Source organism: Monodon monoceros, unplaced genomic scaffold (assembly GCF_005190385.1).
Source record: "Monodon monoceros isolate NGI ecotype Baffin Bay Population unplaced genomic scaffold, NGI_Narwhal_1 Super_Scaffold_11, whole genome shotgun sequence".
NCBI lineage: Eukaryota > Metazoa > Chordata > Mammalia > Artiodactyla > Monodontidae > Monodon > Monodon monoceros.
The window spans coordinates 48657638-48680836 of NW_021703767.1; the positions used below are offsets into that span (position 1 = coordinate 48657638).

General features: G+C 41.0%; 1 protein-coding gene across 1 annotated transcript in view; it reads right to left on the reverse strand.

Annotated features, from left to right (window-relative positions):
- Positions 1–880: 880 nt before the first annotated feature.
- Positions 881–23199, reverse strand: part of IMPG2 (interphotoreceptor matrix proteoglycan 2) — a 68371-nt gene continuing 46052 nt past the window's right edge. Inside the window, exons 11-17 of the mRNA XM_029215325.1 lie at positions 13046–13349; positions 10620–11923; positions 9786–10005; positions 4490–4700; positions 3000–3188; positions 1437–1638; positions 881–964 (exon numbers count right to left, since the gene is read on the reverse strand). Of these exons, the coding sequence (XP_029071158.1) occupies positions 881–964; positions 1437–1638; positions 3000–3188; positions 4490–4700; positions 9786–10005; positions 10620–11923; positions 13046–13349 (2514 nt within the window). The remainder of the gene's footprint in view (positions 965–1436; positions 1639–2999; positions 3189–4489; positions 4701–9785; positions 10006–10619; positions 11924–13045; positions 13350–23199) is intronic.

The following is a 23199-nucleotide window of genomic DNA, read 5'->3' on the forward strand; positions in this document are numbered from 1 at the left end:
AGCAGGCATGAATTGCTCTGGTTTTTCTCTTCTAAAAACCTGGTGCCATCATCTGGCCTGGGTGAGACCCATCCATGAGGAAGCACCTTTGTGAGGGCAGCTGTAGGACCAAATATCAAAGCCAAATTATAATCCCACCCACTACACTCAAGTAACATCTATAAATGTTCTCTTTACAAGATTATTGTACTTTTGTAACCTAAGTCTGGTTATGGATCCTGAGGAACAAGGGGAAAAAAACTAGACACTTGCCCAAAATGCATGCTAAAAAAAGTAATGGAAAAAGGTAGCTTGAAAAGTAAAATGAACCTGCTGTATAGCACAGGGAACTCTACTTCACTTCGCTGTACAGTAGAAACTAACACAACATTGTAAAACTATAGCCCCCCCAAATTTTTTTTTTAAAAAAAGAAAAGATGAACTTAATAAAAGCAAGAGACACACTTTAATGAGATTTGTCTCATTCAAAGCATACTTAAAAGTATCTACAGAGATGGAAAAGGAAGTATATGTTAAAATATGTGAGGATTTACGGCTACTCAAATGGGTGACATCTATATTAATAAGAAAATATGACAGAGCCAGGGAGCTCTAGGCCAGAACAGAGTGTCTTTGTTTTCAATCTTCTCCGGCATTTGCTGTCATCGTGATCTTGAGTAAGTCCCTCCATCTTTTTGAGGTTTCCTTTCCTCATTCATAAAACTTAAATAAGAAACATTCAACTTATAAAGGCATTAGGAGGAATAAATGAGGTAATCTGTGTGGATGTGTATTAACTGAAAAGAACTCAACAAACATTGGTTACCAACAAAACCCATGTCACAGGGACAGGAATTAAGTATTCATGCTTGTGGCACTAACTCTAAGGCAAACTTAACGCTTACATTTGATGTTCTCTCACAAAAGCTGCAAACTCAGGATCCCTGGCATACAGTTCCAAAATTCTCATTCTTTCTTGAATTTCCTTTAAAAAAAAAAAAAAGAAGAAGAAAGTTTTTCTACATTGCATTAGAAAAACTTTAACAGCTTTTTAAAAAAGAGGTTTGATTTTTATAAGAGATTGTGGCTTTCTGAACTATCCAGGGGAGAGCTATAGAAAACAATGGCCTTTTCAGAAAAATGGAAGGTGTGGCTACTACATGAACTGCTCTGAATAACCCAGACATATATTTCTAAGGAGGGGGGGTGGAGGGAGAGAGCATTTGCTATTAATGATAAAGGACCCACTGGGTGGGAAATAAGGACAGCGCAGAATTGTATACCCTCTACATATCACATCGACTCAGAGATAGCATGAGGTAAAAAACGAATCATGAAATAATTTTCAACCTTTCTTGCAACCTACTGTACACACATGAAAACACACACACACACACACACACACACACACACACACACACACAGCAGGGCAGCAACAGAAAAAGCAAGTTTCCTACCTCTCTGGAAAGCTCACTGTTCTCATACATTTGTCTGATTTCTTCCCTGCTCAGACCAGCAATCATCTCTCTGCCTGTGGAGCTGTAGAAGGGCCGCTGAGGGTAGGGTCCTTCGTACTGCTCGAGATCAGCCCCGTGACTTTCAAACACGGGGTTGTGCTTTACAGCTCTTTCCACAGACGAGAGGCTGTCAGGCTGCCTGCTGGAGCCACAAAAAGAAAAGTATGATTGAATCAGGTTCTTCGTTGGATGCTCAACTACTTGGAAGACTATTAACCTGGAGCAAGATTTCTGTTGAGGAAGAAAAAGAGGCTAACTGGATACAAATGGGGGATGCGGAGAGGTGACTGTGAAAAATATCCAGATCAATCTCAAAAATTATTTACCACGTGTTATCATTATTATCTCCCTAACTATCTGGTAAGTGCCTGTGGAACTGTTCCATGTCTCCTTCATCTTTATTTGCCCCACAGTGCCTGGCACCCAATAAATGCTGATGGGGAAATATGTCTGCCAATAGTATTTCATTAAATGAATACAGCTCCATTATTCCCAGGGTAGATAAATCAAAATCAGTGTGTAACCACACAAAGAATCTACTAGAAATAGAAACACAGGGGAGAATGGGCTTCAATTAAATTCAATTCGGGTCTACAAATATGTGCTGAGCATTGATTATATGCCTAGGAATATTCTAGATGCTGATGATACAAAGAATTGTTGGAATCTCTCCAGAATGAGACTGCGGTCTAATGCAAAGTCAGACCCAATAAAAAGTATAAGAACAATATGGAATTATGTCCTGGGTGCTCTAGGAACCTAGGAGAGGTGTCTCCTGGGCCTAAGCCAGAGGATGAGGGGAGGTAACCTAGACCCGAAGCAGACCTGGAAGCACAGAAGCAAAGTACAGCCCGGGATTGTGATGATATTACAACTCAAAAGGTGCTTGGATCGCTTAGTCTAGCAAGTAGAACCAGTTTTATTTCCTTTGTTAATGAAGCTATGCTCAACTAAAAAGAGAACCAGATTCCATTTCTTGTCAGATTCTTATCTAGATTTAAAGTCTGGCTAATTACCACTGGAATGAGCCAAAGGGGAAGGAACTAACAGATCTGGTCCTCACATAGGGCCTCCCCTCATCTCTATCACCCTTCCAACCCCTCCCCCACCGTGACCTTCAGTGTGCAGTGAGATTCATGCATGCCTCCCTGACTGTGCTAATGTTCATGCAACTAGCTAGAACGTTTCCCACCCACCCCCTGCAGCAAACATCTACTCTTTGGTCCAGCTAAATACCATAGCCATCATTAAAACTTCTAAGATGTCCTCCCCTAGGCAAAACAAATTCATTCTTCATCTAGACACCCTAGCAGCTTGTTCAAACTGCTGCTTATGTTTGTTTCCAGTCTGACACACTTTGAGGACAGGGACCCTGTCTTTATTCAACTTTATAGCCCTCTCCCCTCCACGCTGATCCTTTCCAGTATTTGGCACACAGGAAGTACAAAATGAATGAATAAAAGGAATATTTTAGTCCATCAGAGAGCAATTGTCCTTACTTACCTGAAGGGTCTCTCTCTTTCTCTCCTAACATATTGAGCTTGAAGAGTCCTGATGAGGAAGAAGACGAAAGCAGAAGAAATGAGGACAAGTCCAACCATGGAGGCGATGGTGATGCCTATCACCAAGGGCTCGGACACAAACTCCTCACAGTGCTCACCTCGATACCACCAGTTCTCGCCCACCCGGCACCTGGAACGAGAAGTGACCAAGCCCCAAAATGGAATCACTCTGCTGAAAGTAACAAGTAACAGCAGAACCTACAGTGGGACTGAGAACAGGTAGAGAAATAAATGCTGACCACATGAAGCTTCAGTAAAGAGGTTAAATGGTAAGATTTAAGGCTATGCATGAGACCTGGCACAGACCCAGGAGGTCCTCAATGACTACTTGTAAAGACTGAATAAAAGACTGACTAGACTTAAAGAAAGTCAACTTCCTTATTTATGGATAATGAAAAACAGGCCCGGGAAGGAAAACGACTGGTGTTGGATCACACAATTAGTCAGCAACAGAGCTGGTCTAGAACCCAGGTCCCTAGACTCCTCACGTCCTTCCATCACACTGCAGAGATCCTCCAAACCACAAGGCCACCCACTTGTGCAAAAATATCTTCAATTCCCAGAGCAGCAATCACTGCTTTTCAAAATCATATTCATTTCTCTGGAAATCAAGAGACTATTTTTCCTCTTAGTTTTCTAGCTAAACTTTACACATAGAAAAGTGTGAGTCATTTCCAACTATTTCTTCTGTTTTTGGCATCTATGCCAACATTTGCCCTTTTTGAAATTCACAAATTGTCCTCTTATTGTTGTTTCCCTGGCTTATTCTCAGCATTCTCTCCTTTCACACCATGGGACTTTGGTTGGATGTGGCTGGGAGGTTGATTTGCTCTGCTCTTTTTAAGGGGAGTGACCAGGGAAGGCTACCTGAATCTGCTCATTTGCCTGCTGCATTTTCTTTGGTTCTACCTTTAAAAAATAGATCTTAGATACTTAAAATATATTTGTCACAATTTTAAATACTTGCTTTTCTTTATTTTTGAATATTCAGTAGGACCAAGAGCAGCCCAAAGCTGTTAAGAACATAATTCAAATAGAACAATAAAACTCCTCTGTTTCAGATACAGTGTAAAGTGTCGATCATATGCCTAAACCTAATTTGATCATCAATTGCCTTGTTATTACCACTAAGAACCATAACACAAAAATCCCCAACTATTACTCTAAGTACTCTCCGTAAGACACTAGGCAATGTTTTTCTTACAGCTCCCTAAGAGCATGAGATAAAATAACCCACTGAACTGGGTATAACTCAGGCCTATGAACTGACTCAGTCCTCACAGGAGGACTCGATGGCACCCATCTATTTCCTAGATATAACTTCTATAATAAATATTGCTGTGATCATCCTAACATCATAGGCGCAGATCCCTTTTCTTCAGAGGAAATATCTCTAATCTTGTGAAGCCAAAATCTCTAACTATAGCATACCTACAAATGGCCCCATGCCCAGGCATGATGTCACACTTTCCATCATTCAAGCAGAAGTCGGGCTGTAGGTCACAGAGACTCTGACAGGGCAGTTCTTCCACACTCAGGTACCCAGGGTAGCATCTGCACTCTGCTTCTCCACTCCAGGGGTTGACCAAACACTCGGAAAATTCATTGCATGCTTGAAACTTGCAAGGGTTGGCTTGATCACCTAAAACATCAAGCAAACCAGAAAACGATACAAGGAAAGGCAAAACACAGGAATTGGAGTACATGAAACCCCTCCACTACGGCTCCCCCATCCAAAGTACCGTGAAAATCCAATCCCCTTCCTGAATCACTGAAATACAACACCACCATCCACACCACAAAAAATTTCTGATTCATCCTTGATTGATGAGCTTTTGTCAAATTTCTCTGAAACTCAGAGCCAAACCATAAAACCCAATGACCTGGGTGAGCCTCTACCTGTTTTACGTAGGAAGCATGTAGAAGCTTTAAAATCCATGTAATTGTAGATCTAAATTAAACAGTTTTCATGTACCGTTCATTTCCACCAACCTTATCCTTCTGTCATCCTCCTCCACGCTGCACATGATGCTACATGCCCCACCCCCAGCCCACCCCACCAAGAACATGGATGGAGAGACAGTATCCAGAGAAGAACTGGTGGAAGCCTCAGGGATGCGTATAGACCAATAAGAGCAGCCTAAGAACATTGGAGATTAGCGAAAGCTAATGTCAGAAAAACAGATCAGCCCTGCACCTCCTCAGGCCATTCCCAACAGTATTTTAGCTTCAGTAATTTCATTTTTCATTGATGGGATGAGAGAAAGTGACATTTTTTAAAATTAATTAGGACACACAAACCAGTCAAAAATGATAAAAGACATTGACCATGGATGGACCTTCCACCCTACCATGGTTCCACTGTATGTTTTCCACTGGTCAGTGACAATCTCTGAATTGCAAATGGTGACAAAGATACCACAAATAGAGGAAATAACTGTAAATGACCCATAAACTCATCTGTATGAAAAAGCATAAGAATTAGCCAGAAGACAAAGGGGAGGTTAAAAAACAAAGAGCATAGTCTCTCAGTTTCCAGATAAATTAATATTGCTCTCAGAGTCAATGATTTCCTTGCTACTGTGAAAATTAAAGACATTTTGCACGAATCTGTGGCCTTGGAGTTTATAGGATCTCTGCAGCTGATCTTTCTTAGCCCTATGTAGGAATGGGGAGAGATACTGGGTTGAATAGTATCCTCCCAAAATTCATGTCCACCCAGAACCTCAGAATATGACTTTATTCGGATATAGGGTCTTTGTAAATGTAATCAAGTTAAGATGAGGTCATACGGGATTAGGTTACTGCTAGTCCAATACCTGGTGTCCTTATATAAGAAGAGGGAAATTTGGACACAGAGACACAGACACACAGTGAAGAAGGCCATATAAAGACAGAAGCAGAGATTGGAGTGATGCATCTATAAGCCAAGGAGTGTCAGGGATTGCTGGTGAACACCAGAAGCTAGGAAGAGGCAAGATAGGATTCTTTCCTAGAGCTTTCAGCGGGAACACGGCTCTGCCAACACGGTGATTTGGATTTCTAGCCTCCAGAACTATGAGAGAATAAATTTCTGTTGTTAGAAGCCACCCAGTTTGTGGTCCTTTGTTAAAGCAGCCCTAGGAAACTAATACAGGAGACCAATAATAAGATGCTCATATAACAAGAAGAGCACACGAATGTGCTGACAGATGGCAGTTTCTACAAGGGAACCACACAGCAGGATTCGACTGTGTATTTCCTAAGTCTTCACATCCTTACCCTGGTATTCATTCTGTGACTTTTCAATCAGAAAATAATCTACTCCTGGCCTAGCAGTGAGGTACAGAAGTGTATATAGGGGGTGGGAAGGATGATATTGCACAGTCCCCCTTTGTTGATGGAAATTCAAGAATTTCTGAGACACTACATGTTAAAACAAATTAAGCAAGAGACAAGTCAGTCTTATCTTTAGCCAACCTTCAGATAAAATAATAGTTTAATCTGAAGGCTTGTAACTAAAAATATACAAGAAATAGGAAAATTCTATTTAAAAATTCTAAAACTTTGTGACCATTCCATGGGTGTGGGTGAGTGTCTAGGGAAAGGAAAAACAGAATCCATAAGAGGAAAAAGATACATGTTGCTCCCTTTTGATCCCAGATCAAGGAGAGAGACCAAGACCAATATTTTAATCATGTGAGTAGAAGACTGGAGTTTTAAAGTTGATTTTTAGTCTTTTGTGCAGGTTAAAGGTGGAGGCCCAGAATAGATAGCTCTTTGTTTGGAAGAGTATTTTAATGACTTTATGGGAAAACAAAGGTAGACTTGGAGCTAATCTTGGGATGGGAGACAGGGATCTAAACTGTAGAATGAATTACACTCTGGTTTTCCAGGGACAGGCTAAGAGAAGGATTGATGGGTCCCGGAGAATGAGAGTAGAGGAAATGTGAAGAAGGTCTGGAAATACAGCCAGAGTGGCCAGAGTAACATGGTAGCTGACTTAGTCCTGGAGAAAAAATTGTCCATTAAAAGACACCCTTGAAAGGGTGGCTGAGAAATTTTTGGATATTTACACCTAACAGTAATCTCCTCTGCTACAATAAAAATTCCTCCATCACCCTCATATCATCAACAAATTATCTGATGGAGTCAACTGCCTTGTGTTAGAGGTACTTTGGGAAAGTAAAAACATGGGACCATGATCTGTGTTGGATTAACATAAAGAACAACCACAAGGGTCAAGACAAATGTGAGATTGGAAATTCAGCAGAAGGAAATCAGAGCTGGAGATGATTAAGAGACAGTTAAGTTCCCTGATAATTCCTAGAGATATTAGGAGTTGAGGACCATGGATGCAGGTTTTACACTGCACACGGGACAGACTAATGCAAATTCATTTGAATATTAAGGAACAAGGTGACCCTATAAACCTGGATGATTTGGCATAGAGCTGACATGTGAGTTACATACAAAACTGAGGTAAATGCACTTATTTATGTACTTCCCTTTAAAAAGAAGTGGGTAGGGCTTCCCTGGTGGCGTAGTGGTTGAGAGTCCGCCTGCCGATGCAGGGGACACGGGTTCGTGCCTCGGTCTGGGAAGATCCCATGTGCCGCGGAGCGGCTGGGCCTGTGAGCCAGGGCCGCTGGGCCTGCACGTCCGGAGCCTACGCTCCGCAACGGGAGAGGCCACAACAGTGAGAGGCCTGCGTACCACAAAAAAAAAAAAAAAAAAGAAGTGGGTAGACTTTTGCAAAAGTTTTATAATCATCATTGCTTGCATTTGTATGGCTAGTCAAATGTTTTTATACATGCTATTCGTTTAATCCTTAGAATAGCCCCATGAAATACACAGGCCAGGTAACATTATCCCCATTTGCTATATGAGGGAGTAAGGCTCAGAGATAAAACAGCTCATCTAGGATCACACAAATGATAAATGGCAGAGCAGAGGCAAGAAACCAGGCCTTCCAAATTATAATTAATTGCTTCCTCCACTACACCACATGGCAAAGAATGTGCAAATGTCCTTAAAGAACTCAAGTGGCAAAAGATTTGGCTATAGGGGGATTAGCTAAATCATTTTCCTCACTTTCAGTGAATAACAGTCCTTCAAGGATTTCAAAGGAAAGAATGTTTGCTTCTTTCCCGGTTAAAGAACAGGGCTGGCTTCCAAACCAGTCTGAGAGTGAAAAGCACTGGAGAAATACAAACCCAGACATTCCACCTTACTCCTACTCAAAACCACTGTCCTCCGGTATACAGAAGGTAAAAAAGAACAAAGGTTTGAGGATCCAGCAGTACCCTCTGCATCCAAGTCTTCCAAATAAAAACAATGGTTCATTTCACTCATTCACAGTATTTTTGAGTACATTCTACATGCAAGGCACTGTGCGAGGTTTTGGCTACCAAGTGGTTAATAAAGTCTCAGTCCTTGTGGATAGTTCAACTGGGCAAAATAGCTATTTAGCAAGTATGTGCATAAGTTACCATGATTACAATAGTTATAAACTCTACAGAGGGAAAAGACCCAACCTAGATTATGGGTGAATCAGTGAAAGTCCTGAGGAAGAGACATTTGAACTGAGGCATAAAGGGTAAGCAGAAGTCAGCCAAGAGGGGAAAGAGATTCAGGCAAAGAAGACAGTATGTGCAAAAGGCTTCAGGCTTCAAGTTAAGATAAGTTTTGGAAATCTAAGGAACCCAAAACGAGTTAGTTTGACTAGAACATAGTGAGGAAATAAGTTAGTTTCATTGGACGATACTGGGGAAGAAGATAGGGACCAGGCCTGTGGCTACTGAACCAGGCAGCCATTGAAAGTATTTCAAGCAGAAAAGTGAAATAATCTGATTATTTAGAAAGAGCACCCTGGCTACTGTCTGGAGAATGAATGGGAAGGTATGGGAGTGAGGGAAAAAGAGAGGTAGTGGAGAAACTGGTCCAAATGAGAGATGATGATGGCTTGGCCTAAAGTAGGGGAAGTGAAGACAGAGAAAAACACATAGATTTGAGATATATTTAGAATTCAGAATCAATGTCAGTTTGTGAGTGACTGAAAGTTAGGGGTGATGGAAACTGAGATATCAGAATGACTTTCCGGGTTTCTGGCTTCAGTAGCTGAGTGGATACAGCTTCCATTTATCAAGATAATAAAGCTGAGAGAGGTAAATTTAGTTGGAAGGTATGCAGATATGGAAAACAAGGGCTCAGTCTTAGCCTAAGGGCTTAGTCTAAGCTTGATATACATAGTATATATCCAAGTTGAGATAATCAAGTACATAGTTACATATTGATTCTGGAGCTCAGAAGATAAGTCTGATCTGCATATAGAAATGTGGAGAGTTACTGACATTTATATTAGGCTTACAATAATGAAAATTGATAAAACAACGTAGGAAAATAACATAGAAGGCAAGAAAGGCCAAAGCTATAGGGCTTGGCAGCATAGAGATGTAATAAGAACAGATCCACGGATAAGTAAAATAGAGAGCCAGATACAGCAGGGAGAAAAGGAAATGGGAGGTAAACATGTAAAGACAAGTGTGGACAATTCTTTTGAAAAGAGAATGATACTGACATCCTTGGAAGAGATATTTTACTAATTATCAAAACGTGGAAAATTTGTCAGACATAGTACTCTTTTACCTATAAGTATTGAATTCATCTTGACTCAGTGTAGAAGAAAATACACAAGAATAATAACTAGGTTCCACTAAGAAACCACCATAGTATTTAATATCATTACCTGATTCCACATCGAGGGAGTATTTATCAATAGCCAAGTTCATGGTTTGGTAAGCAGTGGTGCAAAAGTCTTCCAGAATCACGTATACAGTATTGGTGACATTAGGAGGGACAGACTTGGCGAACTTCATTCGGCTGTTCACCACAATACTGCCATTTCTGAAGTTCAGGATTTCTAAATTCTGGAACCCAGTGAGATTTGACTGGAGATAGGGAACCAGCTACAATACACAAAAATTGGTCAGTTTATTGACAAAGTTTTGCATTTTGTTCAATACATACTGAAAACAAAGATGAACCCCTCCACTTTTCCAAATTGTATTCTATTTACGTTATTTAAACTGTTCATCAACAAAAGTATGAATTGTGAATTATTTGCGAGTCATGAGGTTTCAGTGTTATTTAGGAACCCCATGGAACTCACAGACAGTTTTAGACATCAGAGAGTTTATTCTGTTTCACTAAAGGATCGTGACAGTGAAGGCATTACAGGTACCCACAAAGCACTGGTCTCACAATAAAATGTGAATATAAATCTTAAACTTGTATCAGTCCCAGAAATTATATAATACAATATCCAGTATCTAAGTTACAATATCCAAGAATACAATATCCAAGTGTGGCTCATACCATTTTGTGTTTTCCGTTTCTTGTAACCACCTGTCTCATTATTTTCCTATGAACCCTAGGCCATTACAGTATTTGTAGATGATAGGAAATGAAAATCCATAGCAGACCACACTTTCCTTGGCTCAGATCTTATGCTCTGGGGTGAAAGAGGGGTGGTTCATACACGATTATTCACTAATGCCTGTATTTCACTTCTTATGCTTACCAGTTCTAAGAATCTTTGCTCCAGGGCTTTATACTCCAAAGAGTTTTTATTAAACAGATCTTCTGAAAACATCATGTTAGTCACTCTGAGGCTGAAGAAAACCACCAAAGCTCCTGCGGCTTGGGTATGACTCAAGTCTTCACTTTTTGTTGGCTGAGCCACAATAGCCATCTCTGTGGAGTGAATACTTGTAGACATTTCCACATAACCACCAACCTTGCCATTTTCCTCTGGGATTAGCTCAGGATGATAGTAATCTGTGCCTATCTGGTCCAATTCTAATGAAATATCCTGTACGCCCATAATGACTTCATCTTCCAGCAGGGTGGAACTTGTGGTTGAAGGCAATTTGGTAGACTGTGTCATGGAAGATTTCAACCAGAGCTTGTCAGTACTCTGTGGTGTACTTGCCAATGTGTCTCTGGACAGTTTCTCTAGGGAAGAAGTTCTTACCCAAACTACATCTGATTCTGGCAATATGGTCCACAAAGGTTGCACATCTGGCTTCACTACTGAAATCTTGCTGTCAAACCATTCACGGTTGGATGACTCTGTAGTTTGTTCCATATCCTCCTTTAGAAAGGGTTCTTCTTGAATTGGTTTATCAGTAGAAGCAGAGGTTGCTGCAGATGTCAGTAGAGGAGGTGATTTGGTAATTGAATAATAGTCAATGTCAGGTACTTCTGATGTGTGCTTGGATAGAACTGGAGATGCAGATTGAGTTGTGGTCTCTGCAAAGATGGACACAGTAGGTCCACCAAGGGTCTCATCCTCTGCAAAGTCTCTGGATCTATCAAAATGCCCATATTTTGAATGCTCAGTACTTTGATCTATGGAATCTATTCTGTCACCTATATCTAGTTTCTCATCTATATCCTCAGTTGGCAAAAGTAAATCCTCTGAATCCTCAGCTTCAAGCCATGACTTGGAAAATGGTTCAGTGCTCTTCTCTAATGAAGTCTTGCTCCATGGCCAAGTAATCAGACCTACCTTTTGCCCAGACCCTGAACCTAAACCACTCTCAAATATGAACTCTTTCTCCATAGATGTGTCTGGCATCCAAGTGCTCACTTCTAATTGGCCTTTGACTTTGGAGGCCAAAGAGTCCATGCCAAAAGGTGTAGTTACTTCTTTAGCAAGAATATCGAATGTGACAGAGGAGACCGGATATGGTGAGGATGTCAAAGACACCCCAGAGTCTTCCATGGATGGTATTATTTCTTTTGGCATAGGACGACTAAATGGGCTTGAAGGCAGTGGATCAACAGAAAGAAAATCTTCTGACCCTTTAACTTTAGTTAATCCTAAAAATAGAGTTTACCATTAATTAATCTACATAGATGCCAAAATATATTCCCAGTCCTCCTAATAAAACCAGCTACCCCTTTTTCCCATTAGATTACAACAGACGGTTGCTGACTTTTACTTTGCCAAATCCAGCAAACAACAATAAGGTATGATTATGTTTTTGTGATATGGTACAGTCACTCATGATTATAACCCCGTTAACTGAGGATAACAAGACATCAGGTACTGAAAAAATTCATCTTCAAACATGTGATTTCTTTTACTCCCTGAAAATAAAGAACTGCTGGTAGCCATACTGACAACAAAGAGTGAATCTAGTAAAAACTTAGGAAGAAAATTCCCTAGGAAAATTCCCAAGGAATTTCCATCTCCTTGTTATGTTTATTTTATTTATTTTATTTTTGGCCATGCCATGCAGCTTGTGGGATCTCAGTTCCTCGACCAGGGATTGAACCCGGGCCACAGCAGTGAAAGTGCTGAGTCATAACCACTAGACCACCAGGGAACTCCCCCTTGTTATGTTTATTATCCATCAGCCTTCAGGTTCACCCAATGTTCAAAATCCTAGACTCATTACTTATATCTTTGTTCATCTTCCTTTTTCACATATACTCCATCCCTGAGTCACATCCCACAACAGCTAAATCAGCTACTTGACTTTCATTTCTTAATCTCTGCTGTAGCTGCCCTAGTTCAGGTTTTCCCCTTCTCAAGCCTGATGCAAGCTAAAAATCTCTACTGGCCCCCAATTAATTCTATTAAAAGATACTGGAATAATCTTCTTTGAGGCTGCTTGTTTACCACTCAAATATTCAAGTAAGTAGAGTAGTTCTTAAATAGTAATATAATTAAATTATAAATTCTTTAACAGGACCTTCAAAATATCTATTAGGTGATCCCATCCCAGCCCACAAGTTCATTTCTAATTACTTACCTATTTGGATGCTCCCTTCCAACCAATTAAAGCTGATTGTTCCCTTTCTCACACAACTTTCCCAAGACATTTCCTCCTAACGAATGCTGCCATGCTTTTCTCCTAACCCTAGTCTCTCGCTCTCTTCAAAACCTTTGTCATCTGATACAATAAAGAAGTACAAAAAGTCATAAGAATTCCTTACCATCTTCTAATGAGTGAGATCCAGAAGTCCTTTCTTCAGAAGCCACAGGCAAGCCAGTCTGAAGCACTGCTGGGGTGACAGAATGAAGAGTCAAGCTGCTAACCTCTAAAACCTCTGGGGAAGAACTGAGGCTCACCTTCGAGGGAAAGGCTAATTTGGGTGCAGACACTAAATCACCCAAAGGGCTTTCTGACCAGAGTTCCCTGCCAGTGGTTGAAGGAGGACCAGAGCTGAAATCAAGTGGTGAAATACTGCTCATGGTGAATTCATCTGCTGAGGGCCATTCAGCTTGAGGGGTATTATCCTGGAGGGGCAAAAAGAGGCTAAATCATATCATAGATAAAAGAAACACATAAAAATAATTTCAAATACATCTATCTATCTACATTCCTGGATTTTCTAGGGACAAAAAGGCAATGTAATATTGGGGGAGGGAAGGGGAGTATGGGCTCTAGAATCAAACAGATCCATAATTAAATCCTAATTCAACCACTTACTAGTTGGAAAATCTAGAGAAAAATCATGTATCGCTTGAATCTCACCTGGAAAGTGGGAATAGATGAGATAATATATTTAAAAGATCCCAAACAAAGTGAGTTTGTGAGAGAAAATATTGTTTGCCTTGCTTTAGATGGTTCCTTTCCCTCTGTCTTATTAGCTTAAATACTTTAAATACATAGATGTTACTAATATCTGTAATTTGTTGTCAAAGACCTAAGCACATTGCCCACAGCAGAAAGAACAATCAGTAATTTTATTCATCATTCTGAAAAGTATTAAATTAAGGTCTTTTATTTTGATAAGAAATTGCAACACATCAAAATGTGGTCTCTTACCTTGAGCAAATAGGAACATCTGTGAATTGGTATCACACTTACAAAATAAAATTTTCTCTTTCCAGTGACTTTTTACTAATGTAGTACTAATCGTATCTTAAAGCTTAGCTTCAGGAATAGAAAAGTAGACAGAAACACAACCATTGAACATACTAATTATTTAATCCTGTGAAGGTTAGTCCACGTAAAAAAGTTTAATGATGTTAATAGGTAAAACAGCCATAACACTGGATAGGAGTTTATATATTCCAATCTATGCTGAATAACAAAAAGTAAGAAGTGTCATATGCATAGAAGGAATTCACAAAATATTTCCTACATAAAAACTGAAAAAGGAAAATAGAAAAGATCAATCATTCTCTACTCTAAATAGCATTAAAATCATATGCAAGGACTTCCCTGGTGGTGCAGTGGTTAAGAACCCACCTGCCAATGTAGGGGACACAGGTTCGAGCCCTGGTCCAGGAAGATCCCACATGCCGCGGAGCAACTAAGCCCGTGGGCCACAACTACTGAGCCTGTGCTCTATAGCCCGTGAGCCACAACTACTGAGCCCACATGCTGCAACTACTGAAGCCCACGCACCTAGAGCCTGTGCTCTGCAACAAGAGAAGCCACCGGGCTTCCCTGGTGGCGCAGTGGTTGAGAGCCCACCTGCCGATGCAGGGGACAGGGGTTCGTGCCCTGGTCCGGGAAGATCCCATATGCCGCGAAGAAGCTGGGCCCGTGAGCCAGGGCTGCTAAGCCTGCGCATCCGGAGCCTGTGCTCCGCAATGGGAGAGGCCACAACAGTGAGAGGCCCGCATACTGCAAAAAAAAAAAAAAAAAGAAGCCACTACAATGAGAGCCCACGCACCGCAACGAAGAGTAGCCCCCGCTCGCTGCAACTAGAGAAAGCCCGCGTACAGCAACGAAGACCCAACGCAGCCAAAAAAAAAAAAAGTAAATAAATTTTTTTAAAAAATCACATGTAAGCTTTTTAAAGACACCAATGCCCACACCCTACACCTCAGAGACTCTAACTTAACTGGTCTGAGGGCAGGACCTAGACATGGTACTTTTAAAAGCTCCTCAGTAGAGGATGCAGCTTGATCATGTGTTGGTTGTATTATTCCAGCCTGGGTTTCTAAAATACTTCTTTAGTTGTTAAATCATTATATTTCTCATCAACTGGAACCTTCAAGAAATTTTCCACAAGCATAAACCTGCCTGAAGACTAGAATTCATGGAAGAGCTATAAACAAAATGAAGCCCATGAAAACTAAGAAACTCTGAATAGAATCCTCTCCCCACTCTTCCAGGAGATTCCTGCCAAGGGTAGTGAATTTTCACTGGCATATACTCTCAAGCCTAATGTGATTTTTAAACAAAAGCACACAATTTTAAGGTGGCTACCTACACTTCAGTCCATGGCCAGGAACTAAACAACCTACTAGCCTATGGAGGGACTCAACCCAATGTCACGACCTAATTAGTCTTGTATGCTTTGCCTACACACTTCCCCTTGTCTCTCCATCAAGGGTCCATGTGAGGAAGCCTTAGACAGCACACTCTCCTAGTCACAAGGGAGGGAACATGAGGCAAGAAATCACTGAGCATGACCCAATGTATCCCCTCTTCTAGTGACAAATGCATAGTAGGCCACTGCATATATATGGAGATACTCTCAGTACCATCTACTATTTCTAAACTAAAAGCACTAAGTAACTAATTTTCTTTTGTGGAACTCAGTGACACCAACACTTCCTACCTTGTTCATGCTCTTTTAATTAGGTCCTATTTTAAGTGGGCCATCCTGCTGGCTATTTTCATCTGCCACCACCCTAGCTCCTTCTCTTCCCTGATAATTTCATCACCCTGCTCCCTTACCAGCTGTCTTCTGAGTTTACACTTTTAGAAGCAGAAGATCAAAGGACAGGAAGAGTGAGAGGTTTCGGTATTTCTTCCCAGTTCCCTCCAAGCCTCAATACTGCAGACGTAGCTGCGTCCCTCTACAATTGCAACTTCAGCTCTCACTGGGCTCTGGTAATTGCATTTCCTCCCCTTGCCCTACAATCCAATGGATGGGAATGGCTTCTCACTGTTATTAGTCTCAGCATACTTCAAGATCCCTTTTTCACTCCCTTAACCCCTTAACAGAACAGGTGGTTCTGTTACTATTGAAACCCTGGTCGTGCCATGTTTTGTAGTGCAATGTATTTTTAAAATCCATAAAAGTTTGAATCACTTCTGTCAAAAGATGATTACATAATTTGTAATGAAATACAAATAGCCAGAAAAGGAAGAATGAGAATCAATTAAAATAACAACAACATGAACCAAAAATGGTATCATTCTGCTAAATTTGATTAGAAATAAAGAATCTAGAAAGTTAAGAGGGAAGTGATGAAAAGTGGATGGCGCAATACTAGTGAATATTTTTGCCAGTGTGACTTTGGTCAAAAAATGGAAGAGAGGAAGACACATCTGAGCATTAGGCTGGAGTCTGTGACCAGAGTCTGATGAAATGAAATACATAGAGAAAGTAGAGAAAGGCAAGATATATGTCAAAGAAAGAGGAAGACCATCCTCAAAAGACTGGATGTAACTGCAAAAGATTAAAAAATAATAATAATAAAAGAACCATTTCAGGATAAGAAATTACGTCTTGGGAATTCTCTCGCCAGAAGTGAACATGAGGATATCAAGACTTGATTCATGAGTAAGGCCAAAAAGATGATCTAATCAGGGGAAAGACTTCTGGCATTTTTCTAGTAAATTTTAATATTTTAAGAGTACATCATCACAAGGAGCGAACTTAACCTTATATAACTCTATGTAGTGAAGGCAGCTTGCAATCACTGACCTGCGTACACAGTGCTCCTATATAACCCAGCACCAAAAAGACACACAAAGTTGCCTTACGTTTCTGACTAGAGGGTCTAAAACTTTCTGGGTCCTCAAGAATGGGCCAGAGTGATGTCAGCTGAGTAAGACATCCCCCACTCGTATTCCCCCTTCAACAGTAACAATTTGGCATCCTCCATGGACAAAAGTGCCTTTGTGGGAGCTGTGGGATCCAGCATCATACACCAAGGGACCCAGAAGGAGTCTAGCCCACCCATGCACAGGGTAAGAAGCATACAGACCTCAGTCCTGGCTGTGGACCCTGAGGTGGCCCGTGAACTGGCTCCAGCCACTCTTGGACGCAGTCTGGGAGCCCCTGGAGAACAATGACTTAGACAGTCACCCATGAATGACAGAGCCTTTGTGGAAGTCCAGGAGTCCAACAGAGAAGCTCCAAACACACCATTTGAGCAAAAAAGTCCAACTTTAGACACACTGGCGAGTGTAAGAGGAACAGTTTCCCTTTACCCACCTCATCCCTCCCCCAAGGCAGCACAGCTCAGGGCCAAGAGAAACCCTCTCTGTACATGATTTCTGCACAGCGGAAACTGAGAACATGTGAGTGAGTCTCTGGCCTTCCCAGTTGTGCAGGACCTTGCTAAAGAGGTCTGTTTCTCTCTCACTCTATCCAGAGAACTGAGTTGTAAGCTGCACGACCAGGGGATGGGAAGTGGCTGAAAGAACAGCGGCCAGGACTCTGAACATATCACAGGGATGCAGATCCTACTAACTACATGACTGACTCCACCAGGAGGCCTGACCACAAGCTGCCAAGACACCTTGCCCATGGATCCCCCTCAACTGGCCCATGGGCACCTCACCCCCACAGGCACCTCCTCCACCCCACGGCCAGCTCCTCGTGTGCACTCCCCATGGCAGGGAGAGTGAACTTTGGCAGACAGCTAGCAAGCAGGCCCAAAAAGCCAGCCTGAATCTATCTATAGGCCAAGGAGAGACGACAAAGTTAAGCTTTTGCACTTCCTTTAGGAAAGCTGTCAGTACTTAGCCTGGTGCACTGCAGGATCAAGAGAAGGCATACAGGGCTTCCCTGGTGGTGCAGTGGTTGAGAGTCCGCCTGCTGATGCAGGGGACACGGGTTCCTGCCCCCGTCCGTGAAGATCCCATATGCCGTGGAGCGGCTGGGCCCGTGAGCCATGGCCGCTGAGCCTCCGCGTCCAGAGCCTGTGCTCTGCAATGGGAGAGGCCACAACAGCGAGAGGCCCGCATACCGCAAAAAAAAAAAAAAAAAAGCATACAAGCTTAAGAATTCTGCCACAACAGGCAGCAAGAAGTGTGGAGAAGGTGTATCCATAGGAGGTCTGAGAAAAACAGAAAGAAAATATCCAAATGGCCAACAGCTACATGAAAAGATATTCAGCATCACTATCATCAGGGAAATGCAAATCAAAACCACAGTGAAATATCACCTCACACCTGTTAGAATGGCTACTGTCAAAAAGACAAAACTGCTGGCAATGGTGTGTGGAAAAAAATTTTTTCCTCATAAAATTAAAAATAGAACTACCATGTGATCCAGCAATACCCACTTCTGGGTATATGGCTAAAGGAAATTAAATCAGTGTGTCAAAGAGATATCTATAGTATTCCCATGTTCACTGCAGCATTAGTCACAATAGTTAAGATATGGAAACAACCTAAGTGTCCATTGACAGATGAATGGATAAAGAAGATGTGTTACATATATACAATGGAATATTACTCAGCCATGAAAGAGAAAGAAATCCTGCCATTTGTGACAACATGGATGGACCTTGAGGGCATTATGCTAAGTGAAATAAGTCAGAAGAATACTGCATGATATCACTTATATGTAGAATCTGAGAAAGCCAAACTCATAAAAACAACTGTAGAATGGTGTTTTCCAGAGTCTGGGGATGGGGAGATGGAGAGATGTCAGTTAAAAAGTACAAACTTGCAGTTATAAGCTGAGTGAGTTCTGGGTAGCTAATGTACAATGTGGTGGCTATAGTTAACAGTACTGTGTTATAAACTTGAAATTTGTCTAAAGAGTAAATCTTAAATGTTCTTACCACCAAAAAAAAAAAAAAAAAAGGTAATTATGTGAAGTTACGGAGGTGTTAACTAACTCTATTGTGATAAGTACTTCACAATATATGTGTATCAAATCATCATATTACACACGTTAAATTTATACAGTGTTGGATGTCAATTATATCTCAATAAAGCTAGGGGGAATAAAATGAATTGACCAGATGGAGAGAGCAACAGCTCAATTCCAGATAAATGAAAAGACAACCAACTGAAGTCCAGAATGTAGAAGTAAAACAAATAGAAGCTTTTGTTTTGCCAAAGGCTCAGTGCTTTATAAGGCCATCCTTTGGTTTATAAAAATCTTATGTTAGGAAGTGGGGCTGAGCATGCACATATGTTTGAATGTAACAAAACTATCAAATTTTATAACTAGAAAGACTCTTAAGAATCATTTAGTCCAAACTTGCCTATTAAAAATAAGGAACTGAGGTTCATAGAAGTGAAATGTCCACAGTCACAAAAAATAGAGAAAAAAAAGTCAGAACCAGATTCTGAGTTTCTAGAGTTCGGTCCCCGTGCTTCACTCACTATACCAGACTGTTCACTGAGGAATACATACAGAGGGCAAAAGGATTTCCAGAGGAGAAACCGGAGCTAGCAGACTTGGCAGTCTATTCTCATTCAGGTTAGCATATATGCACAAATCTAAAAGACCCATCTATGTTGAAACATCTATGTTGAAAATGGAGGCTGTTTGTATATGAGGAAAAGTTTCTTTCTTTCTCATTTTTTTTCTATTATCTAAAACTATATATGTATTCAGTGAAAAGTAAGAAGGCCATTTACTCAATACTAAGTTCTGTCCCTCAAAAATGTTGGTACGATGATGAGAGTCATACCATACCAGGGAATTCACTTGTTTTCCTCTGAATTACCTAAAACCACTTATAGAGATATGTTAAAGCCACCTGTGCTTCCAGCTGAGTAAGGCATATTTACATCCTTGTAAATTCTAAGTGTGCATTTTTTTGAAATTCTAACAGAGAAGGCGAAGCTCTTCGACCTATACTTAAGAAACTGAGTTTTATCAGACAGAGCCTATGATCTGACACACATTAGGAAAGCAGCTGAATCCTCAATGAAAAAGAAATGCTCAAGTAATATGTATGATTTCGATATACCTATAAACTCCTTTTCAGTTCATAAAAGTTAAAACAATACACAATATCTTTAATAAAAATTAAGCCACAAGTAAACAACGTAAAATGTGAAAGTAAACAACTTGACTTTTTTTTTTTTTGCAGTACGCGGGCCTCTCACTGCTGTGGCCTCTCCCGTTGCAGAGCACAGGCTCCGGACACGCAAGCTCAGCGGCCATGGCTCATGGGCCCAGCCGCTCCGCGGCATGTGGGATCTTCCCAGACCGGGGCACGAACCCACGTCCCCTGCATCAGCAGGCGGACTCTCAACCACTGCGCCACCAGGGAAGCCCACAACTTGACTTTTTAAATAAAGAAGGAAGACCATCTATTCCAAACAAGTACCCAGTAAAAAAAAAAAGGGCAGGGCAATGAAGCTCTCTCATATATTTTGAAAGATGAACACATACATGCCAGGAATAGCACTTTATTTATTTTTATATGAATAGATGTTCCCATAGTAACAAATTCAACTCATGAATTCTTCTTTTAGTTCAATGTAGTATATTAACAGGTTCAATATTATATTGGCCAGTTTCACTTCTGCTAAGGCCAACTGAAAAGTTTGCTAAGTGCTATAGGAAGCACACTGTGCAACAAGTGATTTTCCAAACCAGGAGGCCAAAAGGTGTCAAATTCAATATCCCAACATTCTTAAGTCTAAAATAATTTCTAAAAATAAAATTGGATAAAAAAAATCTCATTTCTATTAAAGAATAGAGAGAGAGGAGTGGGAGAAGGGGGAGAAGGGAGAGAAGGGGGAGGAGGGGGAGGAAAAGGAGGAGGGGGAGAAGGGGGAGGAAGGAACGGGGAGGAGGAGGGGAGGAGGGGGAGGAGGAGAAGCAATAATCAGATACCTCTAATTAATCATTCTTTTCTTTCATGTTTTTTAATCACCCATTAACATTGCAATGTCTCCGCAAATTGAAAAACTAAGGAGTTGGCTTAAATGCAAATAGAACCACAGAAGAGGCAACATAAATGAACAAATGAGTCCAGGTAGTCAGTGTTTGCCAATAATTAAAGGGGTAGCTTCTTTCAGCCAAGCTCTAGCCACTTTCTGCAATGGGAAATGTAAACCTAATGATATCAGATCTTCCGGTTTTCAAAAGAAGTTGGAAATCTGCATTTTTATGCAAAAATCTCCTTACTTTTAAATATTGGCTTTTTAAAAAATTTGGGGGCTTCCCTGGTGGCACAGTGGTTAAGAATCTGCCTGCCAATGCAGGGGACACGGGTTCGGGCCCCGGTCCGGGAAGATCCCACATGCCGCAGAGCAACTAAGCCCGTGCGCCACAACTACTGAGCCTGTGCTTTAGAGCCCATGTGCCGCAACTACTGAAGCCCATGAGCCACAACTACTGAAGCCCACGTGCCTAGAGCCCGTGCTCCGCAACAAGAGAAGCCACCTCAATGAGAAGCCCACGCACTGCCACAAAGAGTAGCCCCCGCTCACTGCAACTAGAGAAAGCCTTTGCGCAGCAACGAAGACCCAACGCAGCCAAAAATAAATAAATAAATTTATAAAAATTAAAAAAAAAATTGGCCCCAAAGCACATGCCTATAGCTGGATCCAGTCAGCTGGTCTCCAGTTTGCAACCCCTGACTTACGCAGAAATTTCTGTCTTTACATCGTTCTAAGATATCATCACAGACCTGTGGTTACAGAAGCCCTGAGTAGAGTGGGATTAGAAGGAGCGGAATGTGCCATGTTCGCAGTGGATCATCCACTCCCTGCCACCGCACCTTGGATGAAATCCTATGACAGCACTACTTTATTTGTGTAGAAGTCTGTCTACAACCACCAGACTGGAAACTTCTTGTAGGCAAGGCCACACCTTATTCATCTTAGTTTCCCCAGCACTTGGCACATGAAAAGCACAAAATAAATATACTTGAATTAATAAGTGAATGAATAAACAAACACCAAATGAATGTAATCTCTGATGTCAATCCCCCTCTAACCTTTTTTCTCCAACATGGAACTTGGTGAAAAAGAGTATTTCCAGTGACTCCACATTTCAAAACTGAGTTGCCCTATACCTGAGCAGAAGTAATGGCTGTATATATTGGTTAAGCCAATTTGGGGCAGACTTTCTAAATTTCAATTGCTGGATTAAAGCCAGGAAACAAGTATCTGAAATTAATTAACATTAATTTCTTCTTTGCCATATGAGACAGAAAAGAAGTCTCAAGAGGGTAGAAGGAGCAGGGAATGAAGAAGAAGGGAGTCTCCATTCTGTGACTATGTGATAATAAAAGATCGTGTAGTCGTGTTGTAGACAGCTTAGTCTCTACAGGTGTTGTGGTTGTTGTTTTACCTGCACTTGAGGAAGCCATTTCTTTTCTACTGGATGCCTCCCTGTAGATGACATGGCAAGTGGAGATTTGAAGGGGGCAGAAGAGTGTCCAGGGGAGTTAAGTGGTAAGAACAAAAAGGAAAGTTCATTCCATGCCGTTTCTGTGCAAATGGGAATGCTTTCTGCCCAGGTTAAAAGGAGGCCTGATTGGAAGGTGGGGGTGGGATGGATTGGGGTTGACATATATACACTACTATGTATAAAATAGATAACTAATGAGAACAGACTGTAAAGCACAGGAAACTCTACTCACTGCTCTGTGGTGACCTAAATGGGAAGGAAATCCAAGGAAGAGAGGATATACGTATACATGTGGCTGATTCACTTTGCTGTACAGCAGAAACTAACACAACATTGTAAAGCAACTATATGCCAATTAAAAAAAAAAAGAAATTCTACAACTTCAAAGTGCAATTTAAAAAACACACATGTAAGGATAAATAACATTAGAAATAAATGGACTTAAATATGAAAAAAAAAATGCAGGCCTGGTATACCATCCCTATCAACTAGCCAATATTTCTACTCTGCCTTCTCTCCTTTCCATACACACACTGTTCAATATGCTTTGGAGTTTAAACTTTTTCTTCAATACAATCCTTGGAACAAAAATGTATGCTCTGTATCTATGTACACCAAATTTATAATCTTGGCTATAAAAACTATTTCTGGGTAACTTTTAGAGAACAACTCAGTGGGCACTTATAGCTTAATTATCACCAAGCAAGTATGATCCATAAATAAGCTTTCTACCATGTGTGGACTTTGGCAATGCCAAATGTGTGGACTTCATTTAACCACTGTGGAAGGCTTAAATTATCTGAACCAATACTTGGGTCCCATGAGCTGACAACTATGAA